Here is a 17,047-nt window from a genome sequence, read left to right on the forward strand (position 1 = left end):
CCCGTCACACACTCTCCAAAGCCTCCAGCCCCTGCCTGGACACCCGGGTCCCTCTGGTCACTTCCCCTGCTGTCTGGTCCTAGCTATGGAAAGGTTAGTTGTTGCCACACACACACACACACACACACACACACCCCGGGGAGATCCCTTCAACTCAGCTTCCAAGGGAATCCTTATGGGAGTGATGAAATGCATCCTTCGCTACCAGTATCCTGACAGATGCACATTCATCCCTTGCCACCCTGCCCCACACTCACCTTCCAGCAACCCCACCATGCTGAAAAATTAATTGCAGAGGTCAGGAAGAAAAGTGCCCCCTGTGGAGCCATGGGCATTCAGCACTCTATCTGGACAGCCATGACATGGAGGGATTGGCTCCCCCTAGTGTGCAAACTAGCACTGCAACACGAGACATCACCCATCTGCCTGCATACCAGCCAACATTACAAAGCAGTGATTCGAAAAATCCTAATATTTAGCATTTATACTGTGCATTCCAAGCACTCCTCATATATTATCTCAGTAAGCCTTCCAAAAGCCTTGCAATTAACAGCCTCATAAAGCTACCAAAAAAAGCAGTTTTATTATCCCCATGTTGCAGATCGGGAAAACTGAGGCTGAGAAAAGTGGCCACCCAGTGAATTTGTGTCTGCAGCTGGACTTGAACTCATGACTCCCAGCTCATTGCTTGCAAGAAAGAAAGAAAGAAAGAAAGAAAGAAAGAAAGAAAGAAAGAAAGAAAGAAAGAAAGAAAGGACTCTCATTCAGAGTCCCCACTACTATAATGAAAAACTGGGTACAATATTTTGTATTTAATCAGTGTTCAGATAATGAGGCAAAGGAGGCCTTTTTTAAAAATCCAGATTTATATCTCACCTTCCTAGACAACAGCATACTCAACTGTTTACTAGTCTAAAAACAACACAATGGTATACATTAATTAAAAAGACAACAGAACAGCAATCAAAATTAAAAATAACCCACTGCAGCAATAACAATGTATTGTTGCAGTGCTGAGTTAATTATCTTTTTTTAGATATTCCTTGAAAAAATGGCTTTCTCCTCCACTCACACTTTACCATCAGTTAATTGCCAGTACATATTAATACAATATTCCATGGAGTGCATTGCATTGGTTTATGTCCAGATCTGGCTTTGCCCTGCCACCTGCTGGCCATTCAGCTCAACAGCGGCCCAATGAATCTATGTTTTGCACGAAATCTGCAGAACCCGGCAAAGCAAAGAGGCTCAGAAGCAGGGCACTCATTCTTCCTGAGCAGGAAGGGACTGTTGTCATGCCCTGCTGGTGGGCTTCCCAGAGGCATCTGAGTAGCCCCTGCAGGAAGCTGGACCCACTTTGGTCTGATCCAGCAGGCTGAGCCAGGCTCTTCCTAGCGTTTCAAGCCACAAATATTGGCGTCACGATATGCATAACATAAGAGAAGGAAGGACGGACCCCTCTTCCCTAGCTACGCCCCTGTATTTGGCACGTTTGAATTCATTTCTGCTCTTATCTGTCTATTCGGAAAGATAAGCTTCCATCTATGTCGTGATCCAGGCTTTGCACGCATTTTGCAATCAAAGCTCAACACACGCATGAGCCTGGATCATCTACTACTACTACGGATATTTATATACTGCTCTTCAACAAAATCATCAAAGCGGTTTACATAGAAAAAACAAATCATACACAAATAGGATGGCCCTCTGTCCCCAAAGGGCTCACAGTCTGTCAGGTACACCCCAGCCACACCCACTGGAGGGATGCTGTGCCGGGGTCAAAGAAGGCCAGTTGCTCTCCCCCTGCTCAATAAAGAGAATCCCCACTTTGAAAAGACGCCTCTTTGCTCAGTTAGCGCAGGGATCTGGGGCTGGCAACCAGCACCGTGTGGCCACCAGCAGGGTGAGGATGGATGGCGGGCAAGCAAACTAGCCAGGGCCAGGGCCAGACTATTTTGCGCCCTAGGCAAGCATGCACTTGCATCCCCCCCCCGCAAAAAAACATTTCAACTCCGATTTTCAAAAACAGGTGTTTTGAAGAAAAAAAGGAAAAGCGCAAAACTTGAAAGTGCTACATTTATTTTAAATGGCAAGAAGAGGTAATGCAGTTTCCGTTTCTGATTATCTTAAATAATCAAAAGCAGTTTCAATTTTTGATTATCTGGAAAGAAAATATTTTGGCACACAAATCATTTTGATTGATTGGAGGGACTCTGCGTCCCTCCGAGCTCTGCGCCCTAGGCGGCTGCCTAGTTGGCCTAAAGGTAGCAGCGCCGGCCCTGGAAGAACTAGCCCACATTTGGACTCCAGCAGCCCGCTTGGGCAACCGGGCCAGGCGTTTCTCAGGGGACCCACTTTTTGCGCGCGGCCGGGCTGGGAGGTGGGGAGGGAAGGAGGGGAGAAGTGGTGGCGGTAGAGCAGCAGCAGCAGCAGCCCCGGCGGAGTCCTAGCCAGCCCGAGCAGCGCTCCGGCCGCGACGAGAGCCAGGGTTGGCGGCGGCGGCGGCGGCAGGCTCCTCCCCCGCCCCGCAGCCTACGCGGGGCCTGCCAGCCTGCTGCCTACCGCCGCCCACTGCTGGAGGAGGCGGCGGCGGCGGCGGCGCCCGGCCAGGGTTGCCACGGCAACCACCTAGGCAGCCCCTTGGCCTGCTGGGAGTGCGGCTGAGCAGTGAGCATGCCCGAGGTGGAGGCGGCGGCGGCGGAGGCAAGAGTGCCGGAGGGAGGCATCGCCATGCAGCAGGGCAGCTGAGCGGGCGGCGGGGCAGAGTCCCGGCAGAGGTGCGGCCGGAGGCGGGCGCCCCGGAGGCCAGCCCGCAGCGCGGCCAGCAGCCGCCTCCTCCTCCTGCGGGGCCCCCGCCACGCCGTGCCAGGCAGGCAGCCCCGACGCCGCCGCCGCCTGGCACCTGCCCGGCGATGCCCGCCCGCCGCCGGAGCGCCCGGTGCGGGGTGCGGCGGTGCCCGGCTTAGCGGAGGGCGGCCCCAGCGGCATGTCCGGGGAGAGCGAGGAGACCACCCGCCTCCGCAAGCCGCGCTTCTCCTACGAGGAGAACCAGATCCTGATCCACGAGGTGCGGGCCCACTACGCCAAGCTGTACGGCCCCCAGAGCCGGCGGGTGACGGTGGCCGAGCGGCGGCGCGTCTGGGAGGGCATCGCGGCCAAGATCAACGGCATCACCAGCTGGAAGCGGACCGGCCAGGAGGTGCAGAAGCGCTGGAATGACTTCAAGCGGCGCACCAAGGAGAAGCTGGCCAGGGTGCCCCACTCCACCCAGGGGGGGCCCGGCGGCGGCGGCGGCGGCAGTGGCAGTGGCAGCGGGGGCCCCGCCTGCTGCGTCGAGGAGGCCTTCTCGGCCGAGGAGGAGACCCTCTTCGCCATCCTGGGGCCCGGCGTGGTGATGGGCGGCGGCGGGGCAGAGCCCGGCAGCAGAGCCCTGCAGCACGGCCCGGGCTTCGCCCACAGCTTCCGCCTGGCGGCTGAGCACGGCGGCACAGGTGCGTCCCCCCGGGGGGGCCGAGGGGCTGCCTGCCGTGCTGCGGGCTGGCCTCCTGGCAGGGTGGGGAGGAGGAAGTGCTCGCTAGCGCCTAGTTTCTGAAAGCGGGGGACGGGGGAGAGGACTGGATCGGAGCTCACACCTCCCGCCCCGCGCAGGGACATCGTGCCTCTGGGCACGCGCAGAGTGCCGTGCTCCCTTGTCACTGAATAACTGCGACCAGTTGCTCCCATGGGTGGGGAGAGCTTCCAGGTCGGGGGTGCCCCAGGTAGGCTCGGGCCCTGGGCCCCGGCGGCCCCCCTTGTTCTAGACACTAGAAACTTGATCAGTGCAGCCTCTTAGGGCTGAAACTAGTTGGGGGAAGGACCGAGGGAAAGGGGAGGGGGGAGTTCACTGCATAGATGGTTATGCCTGATCTCCCGCCCCCGCCCCCCATCAGAAGAGCTCCCATGGCAGCTTCCTGATTAAAGAAATATGCAAAGAAATATGGCTTGTGTGTGTGGAGTGGGGACAGAGCCAGCCGGATCGGTCCCTGCACCTTGCTCAGTAGTCAATGCAGGTCTCTTGAACTGTACCAGCCTTGGGGGTGGGTGGTGTATTTAAACGGGCTCTTTTTAGCAGAGGGACTAACAGACACCCAAATCCCACCCTGCAGAGTGAAGCCTGGTCTTATGGGCAATGGTCTGGGGGGGGGGCTGTCCCTCATCTTCTCCCCCCAACCCTTTCCTCTCCTATGTATTTTGGCTTTCATGCACTGGCTCTTCCAGTATCCTGGAAGCTTTGATCTCTGCTGCAACCCCACCTGCTGATTCCAAAAGGGCTGGTCGTCTCAAAGTCACTTGGTGGTACGGGACAGGCTCTCTGCCCATGCTTAGATGCAACTCAGAGAATGAGCTTTGGCACTCAGCCCTTTGGGGGCCAATTCCCCCACATCACCACCCACACTCTGGATTCTTGTGCCTGGGCCCAAATAAATGATAAGGAGGCACATTGGTGTAACATGCGTTCAGAAGAGGGTGCAGGCTGGTGGAGTGGCTACCACTCCCTACCTTCTAGAAGCTGGCTTGTGATGTGACTCTTGTCCTCCCCAATGAGTTTGCCTCTGTGGCACAGTCAAGAAAGGAGGCACAGCTAATGAGGCCAAGATTTAAGGATGTCCCCCTCCACGGCTTAATCTGGCTTGGTAGTGCTTGTCTCTGGAACCTGTTTCCAATAAACAAAGTAATATTCAAGAAAAAGCAGTATCTGTGCATACACTGGACAGGAGGCACCATGAGGCTCTCGGGCTGCTCTTGGACTACAACTCCCATCATCCCACCACAGTGTATTGCAACAGGGGATGATGGGAGTTGTAGCCCAACATCGTCTGTAGAGCCTCGGGTTGGCCAGCCCACTGATGAGTAACCCTCAATGGCCACCAACTCACCCAATAAACACAGAGAATTAGAGATTTCCAGCTTAAAAGAGAGGCTCCGACTCCTCAGTGCCTCTCATCCTTTTAGAAATAAATTGCTCACACAGCTCACACCCTCTTGTACACTGAGACAGCAGCTGGCTCCCACCCCACAAGCAGCAGAGAAAAGGTGTGAGATGAACAGAAACTGGGAGGAAGGAGATGAGGCAGAGGCACAGAACCTGTTCAGTGAGCAGGAAGAGTACATGGTACAGTCCTACCTGGACCGCTTTATTCAGACTCTATGTGGGGGCTGGACATTTGAATATGCCCCCACGTAAAAACTAAGCCACTCCTGCTAACTAAGCAAAGAGGCATCTTCCAAAGTGGCGATTCTCTTATATTTAGCAGGGGGAGAGCAACTGGTCCTCTCCAGCCCCAGCACAGCATCCCTCCAGTGGCTGTTGCTGGTATGTGCCTTATGTTTCTTTTTAGATAGTGAGTCCTTTGGGGACAGGGGACCCATCTTCTTGATGTATTATTTATTCTTCTGTGTAAACCGCTTTGAGAACTTTGGTTGATGAGTAGTATATAAATATTATAGTAGTACTAGTAAGAGAAAACTGTGCTTGGAAAACTGGCATCCAAAGAGGTCAGGAAGGGCGGGACCACTTCCTGTTTCTCCCCAATAGTGCCCCCAGGAAGAATGAGCTGGAGAACTACTGCTCAGTAGCTTGGCCTACGGGCTGCACTTGAAGGACGGATCGGGGCAAGAAGGGACAGTCGCTCTGGCAAATAGTTCTGAGTTCCAGCATCACCACCCATCTCCTTTCCCCCTCTCTGCAGATCTGCCTGCCAGAGGCCACAGCTCCTGCAGCCCAGAGACTTCTGCCCGAGCTTCTTGCTGCGGTCTGGACGGCGGGTTGCTGCGGCCCAAGGAACGCGACTCACCGGCGCCCCCTCCCGCCCAGCCCACTTCGCTGCAGATCGTCCAGCTGGCTCCGTCTCCGGCCAGCTTAGGCTGCAGGCCGCAGGCCGAACACTCCCCCATGGAGCAACTGGGCACCCCATGCCCCTGCACCTCCCCGCCACTCCGGCGCCGGCGGCCCCGCCTAGACCCACCCATGGAGCCCCCTCTGGATTTCCTGCAGGCCCAGAGGGAGACGGCCGAAGCCATCCGCGAGCTGACCTACACCCTGCGGCAAAGCCTTGAGCGGCTGACTGGCGTGGTGGCAGCTCTGTTGCCGTTGCTGCCGGCTCCACCAGACGCCCCTTTGCATCAAGAGGGGGAAGCCCCAGTGGCAGCCCCTTCTGCAGAGACCCCGCCCCCCAGCAACACCTTTGCCGCTAAGGTGGAGCCGTCCCTGGAACAGGGAGGGGCCGAGGAGAGGCCTCCGCAGGAGGAGAGCAGGCCTGTGTTCGAATCTGGGCAGGCCTCCAGCCAAGTTCTCCCGCCCCAGAAGCGGAGGAAAGGTATCCCCACTCGGAAACGCAAGGGGCGCTGGAAGAACGCATGAGTGCTTCGGAAGGCCTGCTGCTGCCCCCTGTGGAAAGAAAGGGGAAGTGCACACCTTGGCGGGGGGGGGAGGGGGCAGGGTCTTAATGACTTTCTACCTGCTCACCCCATAACCAAGAGCCCCAGCGCCACCCCATGGAGAATGCAAGATTGTACCCTGCACAGTGCACAGTCCCATTGACACCTGCTGCTACAATGGGTCTTCAGGCCTGCACAGCTACCGAGCCAAATGCAGCCCACAAACCATGTGCTTTGGGCTGCTGCGGGGCGGAAAACCCACCCTTGTTTCTGCAGTCCTAGCCAGACCCCCAGCTGTGGCTGGAGGGCTGGGTCTGGCTTGGCGGATCCCATGCTGTGCAGGCACGCGTTGAATGGAGGGCTGAAAGCCAGCTGGAAAAGCTCAGTGAGGAGCCAGAGAGAGAAGAGGCAATGCAAACGGACAGGCACACCACCCCCACACACCCCTAGTTCTGGCAGTACCCCCCTTTCCATCCCATCACACCTCCTCCACCCATCCACACTGGATCCTGGGGAGCATGGGGTAACTGGGTCGACTTCCAGTCCCATACAGATGCCCTCAAATACTTGCTCTTTTGCTCTGTCCTGGCCCCGTCCAGCGCCTGCTCAGTTCAGTAGCAGCTCCTGGCAGCCACACACAGAGGGGCAGCAGTAATTGCCCCACTGCTGCCAGAGGACCCACACAGGTGGCCACTGCTGCCTCGGATGACTCTCGCCGAAACAACCCAGGGATGGCCTGGACTCCTCGAAACCCCGTCCCGATTGAAACTCAATAAACTATTTTCATACTAGATCTCCACTAGTGTTTGTGGCACCTTCTTTGGCCGGCTGTGTTGGGAGGGGCAGAAATATGGCCTTGTACGGGAAAGCAGTGGGGCGGGGGCGGTTTCCCACTTAAGAAAGATACTGATTCTGTTTTTGAAAGCTCAGAACAGGGGCAGACCAACTTCAGGCCTGCAGGATCCTGAGCCAAAAGCTAGGCTCAGGCAGGACTGGCACACACATCGAATAAAATAAGTGGGTGGTGCCTCCCAGCTCCCACTTAGCCCTGGGAATGGTTTTCAGGGCCAGAACTGAGCTGACAGGTCTTGCATACAAACATCCAGTTCTGATCTCCCCCACCTCACCCCTCAAAATGTTCTTCATCTTAACGGTCTAATTGGGTGTTGGGAGGGAACACCCTCATCCTTTTTGCTGTTCCTGTTTAAACAATTGGGAGTCCAAAACCCTTGCCGAGATCTACCACTTGATTGCCATCTGCCTTCCCCTGGCTTGGAAAGCATTTCCCCCCAAACAGTTTGCAAAGTAATTTGTGCTATGTGCTTTGCCTCTGTTACTTCCATTACACAGACAAGAGTCACACAAAGAGAGGGTCCTCAGACGTGGGTCCCCAGATGTTGGACTACAACTCCCATCATCCCCAGCTGCAGCAGCTGGCGACCCAAGGTTGAGAACCCCTGTGCTAAGACTTGGATCTTTCCAGCACACATTCAGAGCTCTGTCCACCAACCCACATGGCATTTTTGTTTTTTAAATTGTCCAGTCTTTATAATATATACTTTTGGTTACACGGAATGCTTCAGCTGACAGCTAGATTATGTATTCTCAGCTGTGTGGTGGGCAAAATGTGGTCCCCTCCTCACCACACTCGCCTATGGGCAATTCCAACAGCCCATACTAGTTTGTTTGTTTGTTTGTTTGTTTGTTTGTTTGTTTGTTTATTTGATTTATATACCGCCCTTCCATACTACTCACTGGAATAACTGGGGAAACTGTCCCAACATTGAGAGTTTGGGCAGTTTCCTGGGGGGTGGGATGTAAAACGTTCCCTGCCAAATGTGACAAGATCAAAACGTTTGTGCTGCTTCCTGGTTCCACTTCCTCTATCATGTCCAAAGCTGCTCTGAGGCTCAGAGAGCATCATGTGCCCTGCTAATATCTCTGTAATTCAGGGCTGGCCCACACACAGGAAACCCAAGACCTCCCCAGGAAAAGACCAAAGAGGACCTGAAGCTTCTGCATCAGCTCAAAACACTGAAGGCTCCCTAGAAAGGAAACACATACTTCCCTTTCAGCTTCTTGAAGTTTCACAGAGATTTCATAAGGCCAGAGAGCTGATTCCTCTCTCGCACTGTCTCTCTTTGTAATCAGATTACAAATAAACATTTGTGGTGTACATATGTAGTGCTTTACAGAGTAACATATGCAAATAAGGCCCCTGCCCTGAGGAGTTTACAATCTGTGGAAGCAGGCAGATGCTCTAACCACTATACTCTTGCCTTACAAGGGGCTTGTGTATTCTGCTTAGCTCTGGAGAGACAGACTATTATTATTATTTTATTATTATTATTATTACATTTATATCCCGCTCTTCCTCCAAGGAGCCCAGAGCAGTGTACTACATACTTGAGTTTCTCTTTCACAACAACCCTGTGAAGTAGGTTAGGCTGAGAGAAGTGACTGGCTCAGAGTCACCCAGTTAGTTTCATGGCTGAATGGGGATTTGAACTCGGGTCTCCCCGGTCCTAGTCCAGCACTCTAACCACTTCACCACGCTGGCTCTCAGGGATGGGAACTACTAGGAACTACTAGGGATGGGAATACTCAAACTAGAGGTCCCAGATATTGTTGGGCTACAACTTCCATCATCCTTAGCCACAATGTCAGAAGGCTCATTTTTGAAAGTCACCTGATAGTTTAGTACATTGCATCACTTTTGGGACTGAGTGGCAAGGAGTTCCCAAGGACCTCTGCTTCTTGATGCAGGTTCTCATTCTCTCAAGCATCAAGTCTTCTATGGCTTCCCAAAGTACCTTTCATGTGCATCCTTATACTTGGAACGCCTGTGTTGCAAACACATCCACTGCCATCTTTTCTTGGGGCTGAAACATGTTTAGTTTTTCAAATTGCCACATGGGCTGCTAAGCTTATAACTGGGAAGAGCCTGCTTGCAATCTGCACAGTTCACAGGGAAAATGCAGTTTGCACATTCAAAAGGAGTGTACAAAGATCTGCCTCTCCCAAAAAGATCTTTTCCTCCATCTGTAATTGGTGCTGTTTTGCAACATGCCCATCACCGGGGTCTCTAGGCGGCTGGATATCAATTGATTAAGTGCCGTCAAGTCGGTGTCGGCTCTTAGCGACCACATTATTATTATTTACATTTATCTCCCGCTCTTCCTCCAAGGAGCCCAGAGCGGTGTACTACATACTTGAGTTTCTCTTTCACAACAACCCTGTGAAGTAGGTTAGGGCTGAGAGAGAGTCCAGAGTCACCCAGCTAGTTTTATGGCTGAATGGGGATTTGAACTCGGGTCTCCCCGGTCCTAGTCCAGCACTCTCACCACTACACCACGCAACAATACTAAGAGGAGTTTCAGGTGGAGGTGGGGGTCTGGATGGGGCTATAAGAGAATGAAATGCTTACTTGTACAGGGATAGACTCCCATCTGGACTAGGAGCCTTGCAGCAGTCTAGGTTTTTAACCCGCTCCGTACGTCAACAATCCCCTTGTTACGTCCCCAGCCTAGAGTAGAACTATGGCCCGTTGGGCGGGGGCTGGAAGGGGGGGGGAGGGAAACGGAGGCGAGGAGCAGGAAATACGCCAGAGCATCCGGGCTTTGGCAGCGCTCGGCAACACGGGAAGTGTAGTTCCTATCCTTTGACGCTAAGAAACTGGATTAACCCTTTAGGGTTAACTGATCTTCCCCCCACTGGAAGAAATTAAGAAAAAATTCCAAACTGGGTGGGGGCAGCTAGGATCCCTGGGCTCTGATTTCAGAATGTGAGAATCGGAATATCTGGGATGTATGCAGAAGTTGGGAACTGACTGCTTTAGGAGTGGGCAAAGCTGGGGCAGTGCTGGATTCGATTTCTGCTTCCAGGTGGGAGAAAAGAGGGAGGGAGATAGTTTAGTGGTTGCAGACAGCCAGTGGTCGCTGCAAGGCGGCCTTGGATGCTGCCTTTAAAAATAGTCATTCAGTACTATATCTTTAGCTCCAGAGGGCAGGGGAGGCTTTATGGAATTTGGTCTATGCCCTGTTCTACTTGGGGAGAGGGGCCGTCATCGCATGGGGTTGTAATGGCTGCAAGAACTCTGCACAAGAAGAGTTTGCCAAACAGGTGTGTAAGGATGGAGGTAGTCCCATTGTACCTCTTTCCCCTCCCCACATTTTTAAACATATCTGCCCTCTGGCTCTCTCTGTGGATCTTTGTGTGTGTGTGAATTTTGTGGAGGGTAGCATGTGGGTGAGTCTCTCTGTCTTCTGGGTTTTCTACCTAAGGAATAATTCTGCGCAGCCTGAAATCTTGCTAACCTATATTGCCTGTCCAGTTGGTTCAATCAAGGCTGCCAAACCCGTTTGGACCCAGTTTGTCCTATGTCATTATGTTCTGTGGGACTTCCTCCTGAAAAAGAATTATGTGATGATGATCTGCAGCTGGTGACTGTGGCCCAGTCTGTAGACTGGGCAGATTGAGACTAAGTGATAAATCTCATTGAAATGAATGGGACTTAAGTTAATTATGACTAACTTGTATCATGGAATTAGGTAGTGCTTAGCCATGACTAACTGTCTGGATGACACGATCTAGTTACTCTGTTTAGTTTTATGGAGCAGAGTTGTAGGCATGTATATGGGACTTCTTGCTGGAGAAAGACCCACTAAAAGCTATTGTTGAAATTATTTCAGATCCTGGATCTCAATGGGCAATTTAAATGAAGAATTGCTCCTTTAAATAAGAGACGAATTTATTGCTATAAACTAGTTGCAAATCACATTAGCTATACTTTGGAATAGTCTGTGCATTTCATTTTCTTGGGAAGAAATAATTTAGAATTAGTTTACTGCAACACGTTTGTTATAATAATGTAGTGAGCCTTTGCAAAGTTTTTTGCACGTAATAATTATCGAGCAAGAATTTATTGCAACAAATTGGTTGCTCTAAACTGGTCTTTGCAAAGTTTGTTTTGCAATAAACAACTGCAATAATTTAGCAGTAGTTTTGATGCAATAAACTTGTTGCAGCAAAGTAGTGAGCTCTTACAAAGGGGTGTGTGTGTGTTTTGCAATAAATAGTTTAGTTTATTGCAGTGAAGTTACTGCAAGTCAAGAAGCTGGCCTTTGCAAAGTTGGGTTTTTACAATAAATTTTTGCAACAAGTTAGCAATGATCTACTTTGCACAGCTTGCCTCTGCAACAAATATGCATGCTTGTCTTTAGAGGCTACAGGAGTCTTCCCTGTTAAAGTTAAGGGCCTTCCAGCAGGACGCCACCGCAGGGCATCAGTTCCCTTTAAGACTTTTCCCCGCCAGCCTAGAGGACTACATCTCCCAGCAGGCCTTGTAGCGGAGTTATGTAAGTTTCTCCATGTAAGAGGGCAGGCGAGAGGGAAATTTCCCCCCCTTGTTTTTCTTTCCCTCCTCCTCCTCTCCTCCTCCTCCCCCGCTTTAAATCCCCCCCCTCGGGCTGCTTTTGCACCCCTTCCTGGCTCCACAGGTGTAAACAAGGCCTCCTCCCGCAGCCATCCAGGGGGCACACTAGGAGACAGACGGGCAGGCAGACAGACAGACAGACAGACGGACGCCAAGATGTCTTCGGCGCAGACGTCCCGCAGACAATGGTGCTACTTGTGTGACCTGCCCAAGATGCCCTGGGCCATGATCTGGGACTTCAGCGAGGCCGTGTGCAGGGGCTGCGTCAATTTCGAAGGGGCAGACCGCATCGAATTCCTCATCGAGACGGCCAGGCAGCTCAAGAGGAACCACGTCATGCAAGAGGGACGCTCCCCGGGGCCTCAAGGCGTCAAGCATGCCAAGGACGGCGGGGCAGCCGCTCTGGAGCGATACGAGCGAGGCCGCCTCTCCGGCGACTACACCCTCAGCCCACGCTTGCCCAACGGCCTGGCACGTGCCACTGACGAAGGTGAGGGCAGCCGGCAGAGCCCCACCACCCGGCGGGCGCTCGTCGGACCTGTGCCGCCCAGCCTGGTGCCGCAGGGGCTGATGGGAGGCCCCCAGGGCCTGTTGGCCGCCGTGTCTGGCCTGGGGGGTCGCCCCGGGTCCCTGGCCATGGCGTCGCCCATTCTGGGGGAGCTGGGGAAGCCGCCCCGGGCAGCCTACGGGGATTACGAGAAGGAGAGGCAGCGCAACGCCGAGTGCCTGGCTGAGCTGAATGAGGCCATGCGCGGGCGCAGCGAGGAGTGGCACAGCAAGCCCAAGCCCGTGCGCGAGCAGCTGCTGGCACTCTACGGCTGCGCCCCCTTCAACGTGCGCTTCAAGAAGGACCACACGCTGGTTGGGCGGATTTTTGCCTTCGACGCGGCCCCCCGGCCTGGCTACGAATACGAACTGAAGCTCTTCACCGAATACCCGTGCGGTTCCGGCAACGTCTACGCCGGCGTGTTGGGTGTGGCCAAGCAGATGTTCCAGGACTGCCTCAAGGACCCTGGCAAAGTCATCTCGTCCGGTTACAAATACCTGGAGTATGAGAAACGCCATGGCTCTGGCGACTGGCGCCTCCTTGGGGAACTCTTCACCGAAGGCGTGCGCTTCTTTAGAGAGTCCCCGGCACCAGATGCCCTGCCTCAGCAGTTCCTAGACAGCAATTGTGCCATGCCGCCCAGCCTCCTGCTGCGGTCTGTGCCTCCACCCCGGGCTGTCATGCGGAGACGCAAGGCCTCCCCTGAGCCAGAGGGCGAAGTGACAGGCAAACTGACCGGCGAGGAACAACAGCAGAGGCAGCACTGGCTGCCCCAAGGATCTGGCGGCATCTACCCATCAGGCATGGCCCACTTGCCAGGCACTGCAGGCCAAGGGCCCTTGCCTGAGGGCTCCCTGAGAAATGACCCCTCTCCCATCACTGCTCTCAAGAACGTGGCTGATACGCTGGGGAACAAGGAGGTCAACCCGGTCCACTCCACCACTGCCCGACAAAACAGCGCCAGTCCAGCGTCGCCTGCCGCCTCAGGGCAACACCGGCTGGTGCCTCGCAATGGTGAGCCGGGCCAAGCCGCCGCCGCCACCACCACCTCCTCCTCCTCCTCCTCTTCCTCCTCTGGGGCCCACTCGTCTGGAGGCATGGAGCCCAGCGGCACGCAGAGCGTCCCCGACTCCTCAGGAGGTGCCAGCAGTGCCCCGCTCTGCTGCACCATCTGCCACGAGCGGCTGGAGGATACCCACTTTGTCCAGTGCCCTTCGGTGCCCGGGCACAAGTTCTGTTTCCCTTGTTCCCGGGATTTCATTAAAGCCCAAGGAGCAGCTGGAGAGGTCTATTGCCCCAGCGGTGAGAAATGTCCCCTCGTGGGGTCCAATGTCCCCTGGGCCTTCATGCAGGGCGAGATCGCCACCATCTTAGCCGGAGACGTGAAAGTAAAAAAGGAGCGCGACCCATGAGAAGGGGGAGCAGCCCAGATCCGGGACGTCGTAACAGGGGGTGCCCATCTGCCCCTCACCCTTCTCCCCTCTGCTGTGGCAGTGACTGGAATTAGTAACTTATTCCCCACCCGACGCCCTCTTGAACCTGCTGTGGACTGGGGCACTGTATATAAATCTATTTTTTAAATAATATTTCCATAGCCAGCTTATATATGAAGCCACATCTACGTAACCTACTACGGGGGCGTGGGAGGGAGGGGTGGGAAACCATGTGTGCTACCCAGTAGCATAAGGGGAAGGGAGATTCTTAAGGGGAGGGCAGGAGCGTTGGGCGGGGGTGGAATTGGGGTGGGGGGTGGGGAGAGAGGGGCAGGGTGGATCGCACTGCAGTTGGACTCCGGTTGTTAGCAACTATTGCTTTTCAGGGACTGCCCAAGCCACTGGGAGGCAGAAGTGAGTTCAGGGCAGTCCACGGAGGGCCAAACGGCAAACGTTCCATGAAGGCGCTTCACGTGTGGGGGGCCAGGCTGAGAACTGAACCAACTTGAATCATTTCAGGTGCCTGGCGAGGATGTGCTATGATTAGCTGAGGCAGGATTGGGACCAGGGCGCTCTAGAGGGCAGAAACAGCATTTCCCACCCTCGCAAACAAGCGTATGTATCCTCATTTTCTCCACCTCTCAGGAACGTAAGAATTGCCTGGCTGGATGAGACCCAGGGTCTGGCTAGTGCACCAGATAAGAAACCTCTGAAGAAGCTCACAAGCAGGGCATGAAGGCGGCAGCTCTTCTCACCAAAGCCTGCTCTTTAGAGGTAGACTGCTCTGGCTCCATGTAGTTCTCTTGAATAACCCCTGTAGGTTGTACTTGCAGAGCGCTCTGTAATCATGTCCCGAGTCAGGCCCCCTGCCCACCTGGCCCCCACCCCTTGCTGGAGTTCTATGATCAACTAATTTGGATGCTGTTTCCAAGCATTTACTGGGCGGAAAGGGAGACAGGCGGATAGTGTGAGAATCATAGAGCAGGCAGAAGATCCAGAAAAGGAGGGGATGTGGGGTGCACAGGGGTGGGGGGTGGGGAAAGTGCCTCTTGCATAGATTTGTGGGGGGGAGGGGCAATTTTCCATACCAAAAGACTAATCATGCACACCAAAAAAAGAGAAGAAAATTACCAAATTGAATGGGGCGGGGGGAGGGGGAGAGTTGACAAGATTAAAGGAAAGTGTGGGTGGGCAGCTTGGTTGAGGGATGTAGTTAATGCAGTCACAATCCGCCAGGAAATTCTCCTGCACAAGCCACTTCGGGTAGTGGGGTGGGAAGGGGGCCTTGCATGGGAGAACTTCCTGGTGGATTGCGTCCTTCCTGGTGGATTGTGTCCTTGTGCCCAGTGGCCCATCACAAATTTTCAATCTTATGTGACGTACATGCGTGCATAAAAGTCCCAGTGAACTTCACAGGCATTACATCTGGGTAAATTTGCATAGGATCAGGCTGGGCACACATGTACATGTTCTACCGGGAACACGAACCCTTTTCTATTCCAAACGCTGCCATTTTCCATCAAAGACTGCCTTCATAGCTTGGGACGGGTCCTTTATACAGCAAAAGGTAGAACCCCAGCTGAAGTTAGATTATTGCTTTAAAAAAAACAACAACACTGAGGGTAAATCTTCTGAACAGATCACTAGCTGGCCTGAATTTTAATTTTAATTTTTAATATTTTTTTTGGTGTGTATGGGAGGGGTGGGGTGGGATGAATAATCCGTGTTTATCCCCTGGACAAGGAGGGTGGCCATAAATCAGTAAGGGCCAGGGGAGGCTAGCACCCACTGTGATGTGATGTAGGGGTGCAGGTGGATAAACTGCAGCCTGCCCCTCACCATAATGTCCACCTTGTATGGTTCCGCATCTGTTTCACTCACTGATTGGCAGTTTGCTCTGCCTTGTGTGTTTTGTGTGGCGATGAGGGGAGGGGCAGAGGGAGGGTGATGGGGGCAGTTCAGATTCCCACATTTAAGGGGGAGGGGAGAGAGAGAGAATGTCAAATTGTTTTTGTATTTCTTTTACTCGTCTCTGTCAATAAACTTGATTATCTTTTTCCATTTACTATTTTTCTCTCATTGTATTGCACTCTCTTTTGCTCATGGCAGCAAAATCTCTTGATTCCGATTTGCTGAGCTGGTTGTGATCCATGGACTCGGCTCTACATTTTCATCCCCTGCTTTGCCCTCCCCTCCATTTTATCCTCTCAGTGACCCTGTAAGTTAGTTCAGGCTAAGAGATCGTGACTGGCCCAAGGTGAGCTTTGTGGGATTTCTAGGTCTACCCACTTCGCTCTCTGTGATGGAATAGAATTTTCACAAACATTCCCAAGTTCTCGGAGGCAAATAAAAGTTGCCTCAGAGAAAGGACACCATAACCGCATGGAAGATAAATGCTTACTTCTTGTATAGGTCGAGTTGTGACTAGATGACCTTAAGGAGGACAGTGAGTTGAGCAGAGGGGCTGGATTTCCCACACTAAGCAGCCACTTTCTTGGCTGGAGGCTACTAGCATGGATATTTTGTTTTAATGCTTTTTTATGTCTTTTGTATGGCCTATGGCTGTAATACAATTGATTGATACGAGCATGGAAAAGGAAAGGGATTGTTGAAGAGCAGACTAGCATAAGCAGAAAGACAGATCCCTGCCCCAAAGAGTTTCCATTCCAAGTGTAGACTTTAAAAACCCAGCCTGGAAGTAGAGGCCTACAACAGTGTGGAGTGAATAGCTCCTGCTGATACGTGATAGTAGCAAGGGCAATGGAGCGGGGCAGGTGGGGGCCCAGTTATTGGGTGCCAAGAGTTGGGGTGGTGTGCTCTTTGCCATCCTTGCTGCCTGGCTTGGCTACCCTCCGGAGCCAGCTCTGCAAGGTGCTTGCACATCTGCTCCCTGCCCTGCCGGCCAGTGGCTGCTTTTCCACGTGCAGTCACCTGCAGAATGGTAACCTTTCTTCCACACTGCAACAGATGTTGCCTACTTTTGGCACACAGTGGATGAGCCCTTCCCTGTTTACCCCTGTTGTGCCTGGGCATGTGCTTTTCAAAAACAAAAGACAACTCTTGTTCTGACAGTCCACCTGTGCAGTCATTGTGCTGTGGTTCTGCTGATCTGAAAAAGTTGGCTTTTCTCTGCTGATGGGGGGGTGGGGTTAAGTAGGGGGAGCATGCAATTTAAGTAGGGGGAAGATACAGGTGGACAACAGATGGATGAGGACG

At 53.3% G+C, this 17,047-nt stretch overlaps 3 protein-coding genes across 3 annotated transcripts in view; 2 read left to right on the plus strand and 1 right to left on the minus strand.

Annotated features, from left to right (window-relative positions):
- The window catches only part of NOVA2 (NOVA alternative splicing regulator 2), a 51,656-nt gene extending 41,719 nt beyond the window's left edge, over positions 1–9,937 (minus strand). Inside the window, exon 1 of the mRNA XM_053266756.1 lies at positions 9,845–9,937. Coding sequence (XP_053122731.1) covers positions 9,845–9,866 — 22 coding nt within the window. The 5' untranslated portion in view covers positions 9,867–9,937. The remainder of the gene's footprint in view (positions 1–9,844) is intronic.
- MYPOP (Myb related transcription factor, partner of profilin) lies at positions 2,573–7,210 on the plus strand. Its single transcript, XM_053266758.1, has 2 exons — positions 2,573–3,491; positions 5,730–7,210. The coding sequence occupies exons 1-2, from the start codon at positions 2,987–2,989 to the stop codon at positions 6,398–6,400; spliced, it is 1,176 nt and encodes a 391-aa protein (XP_053122733.1). The 5' UTR covers positions 2,573–2,986; the 3' UTR covers positions 6,401–7,210.
- Positions 9,938–10,088: 151 nt separating the features above from the next.
- Positions 10,089–14,033, plus strand: IRF2BP1 (interferon regulatory factor 2 binding protein 1). Its single transcript, XM_053266753.1, has 3 exons — positions 10,089–10,539; positions 11,640–11,774; positions 11,916–14,033. Exon 3 carries the CDS (start codon positions 12,008–12,010, stop codon positions 13,808–13,810), a length of 1,803 nt encoding a protein of 600 aa, XP_053122728.1. The 5' UTR covers positions 10,089–10,539; positions 11,640–11,774; positions 11,916–12,007; the 3' UTR covers positions 13,811–14,033.
- The last annotated feature ends 3,014 nt before the right edge of the window (positions 14,034–17,047 follow it).

This window comes from Hemicordylus capensis, chromosome 7 (assembly GCF_027244095.1).
Source record: "Hemicordylus capensis ecotype Gifberg chromosome 7, rHemCap1.1.pri, whole genome shotgun sequence".
Taxonomy (NCBI): Eukaryota; Metazoa; Chordata; class Lepidosauria; order Squamata; family Cordylidae; genus Hemicordylus; species Hemicordylus capensis.

Coding starts and splice junctions, on each gene's coding strand:
- MYPOP (XM_053266758.1), top strand. CDS start 2,987: ATGTCCGGGGAGAGCGAGGAGACCACCCGCCTCCGCAAGCCGCGCTTC. Junction 3,492..5,729: donor GGCTGAGCACGGCGGCACAG/GTGCGTCCCCCC, acceptor CCCTCTCTGCAG/ATCTGCCTGCCAGAGGCCAC.
- IRF2BP1 (XM_053266753.1), top strand. CDS start 12,008: ATGTCTTCGGCGCAGACGTCCCGCAGACAATGGTGCTACTTGTGTGAC.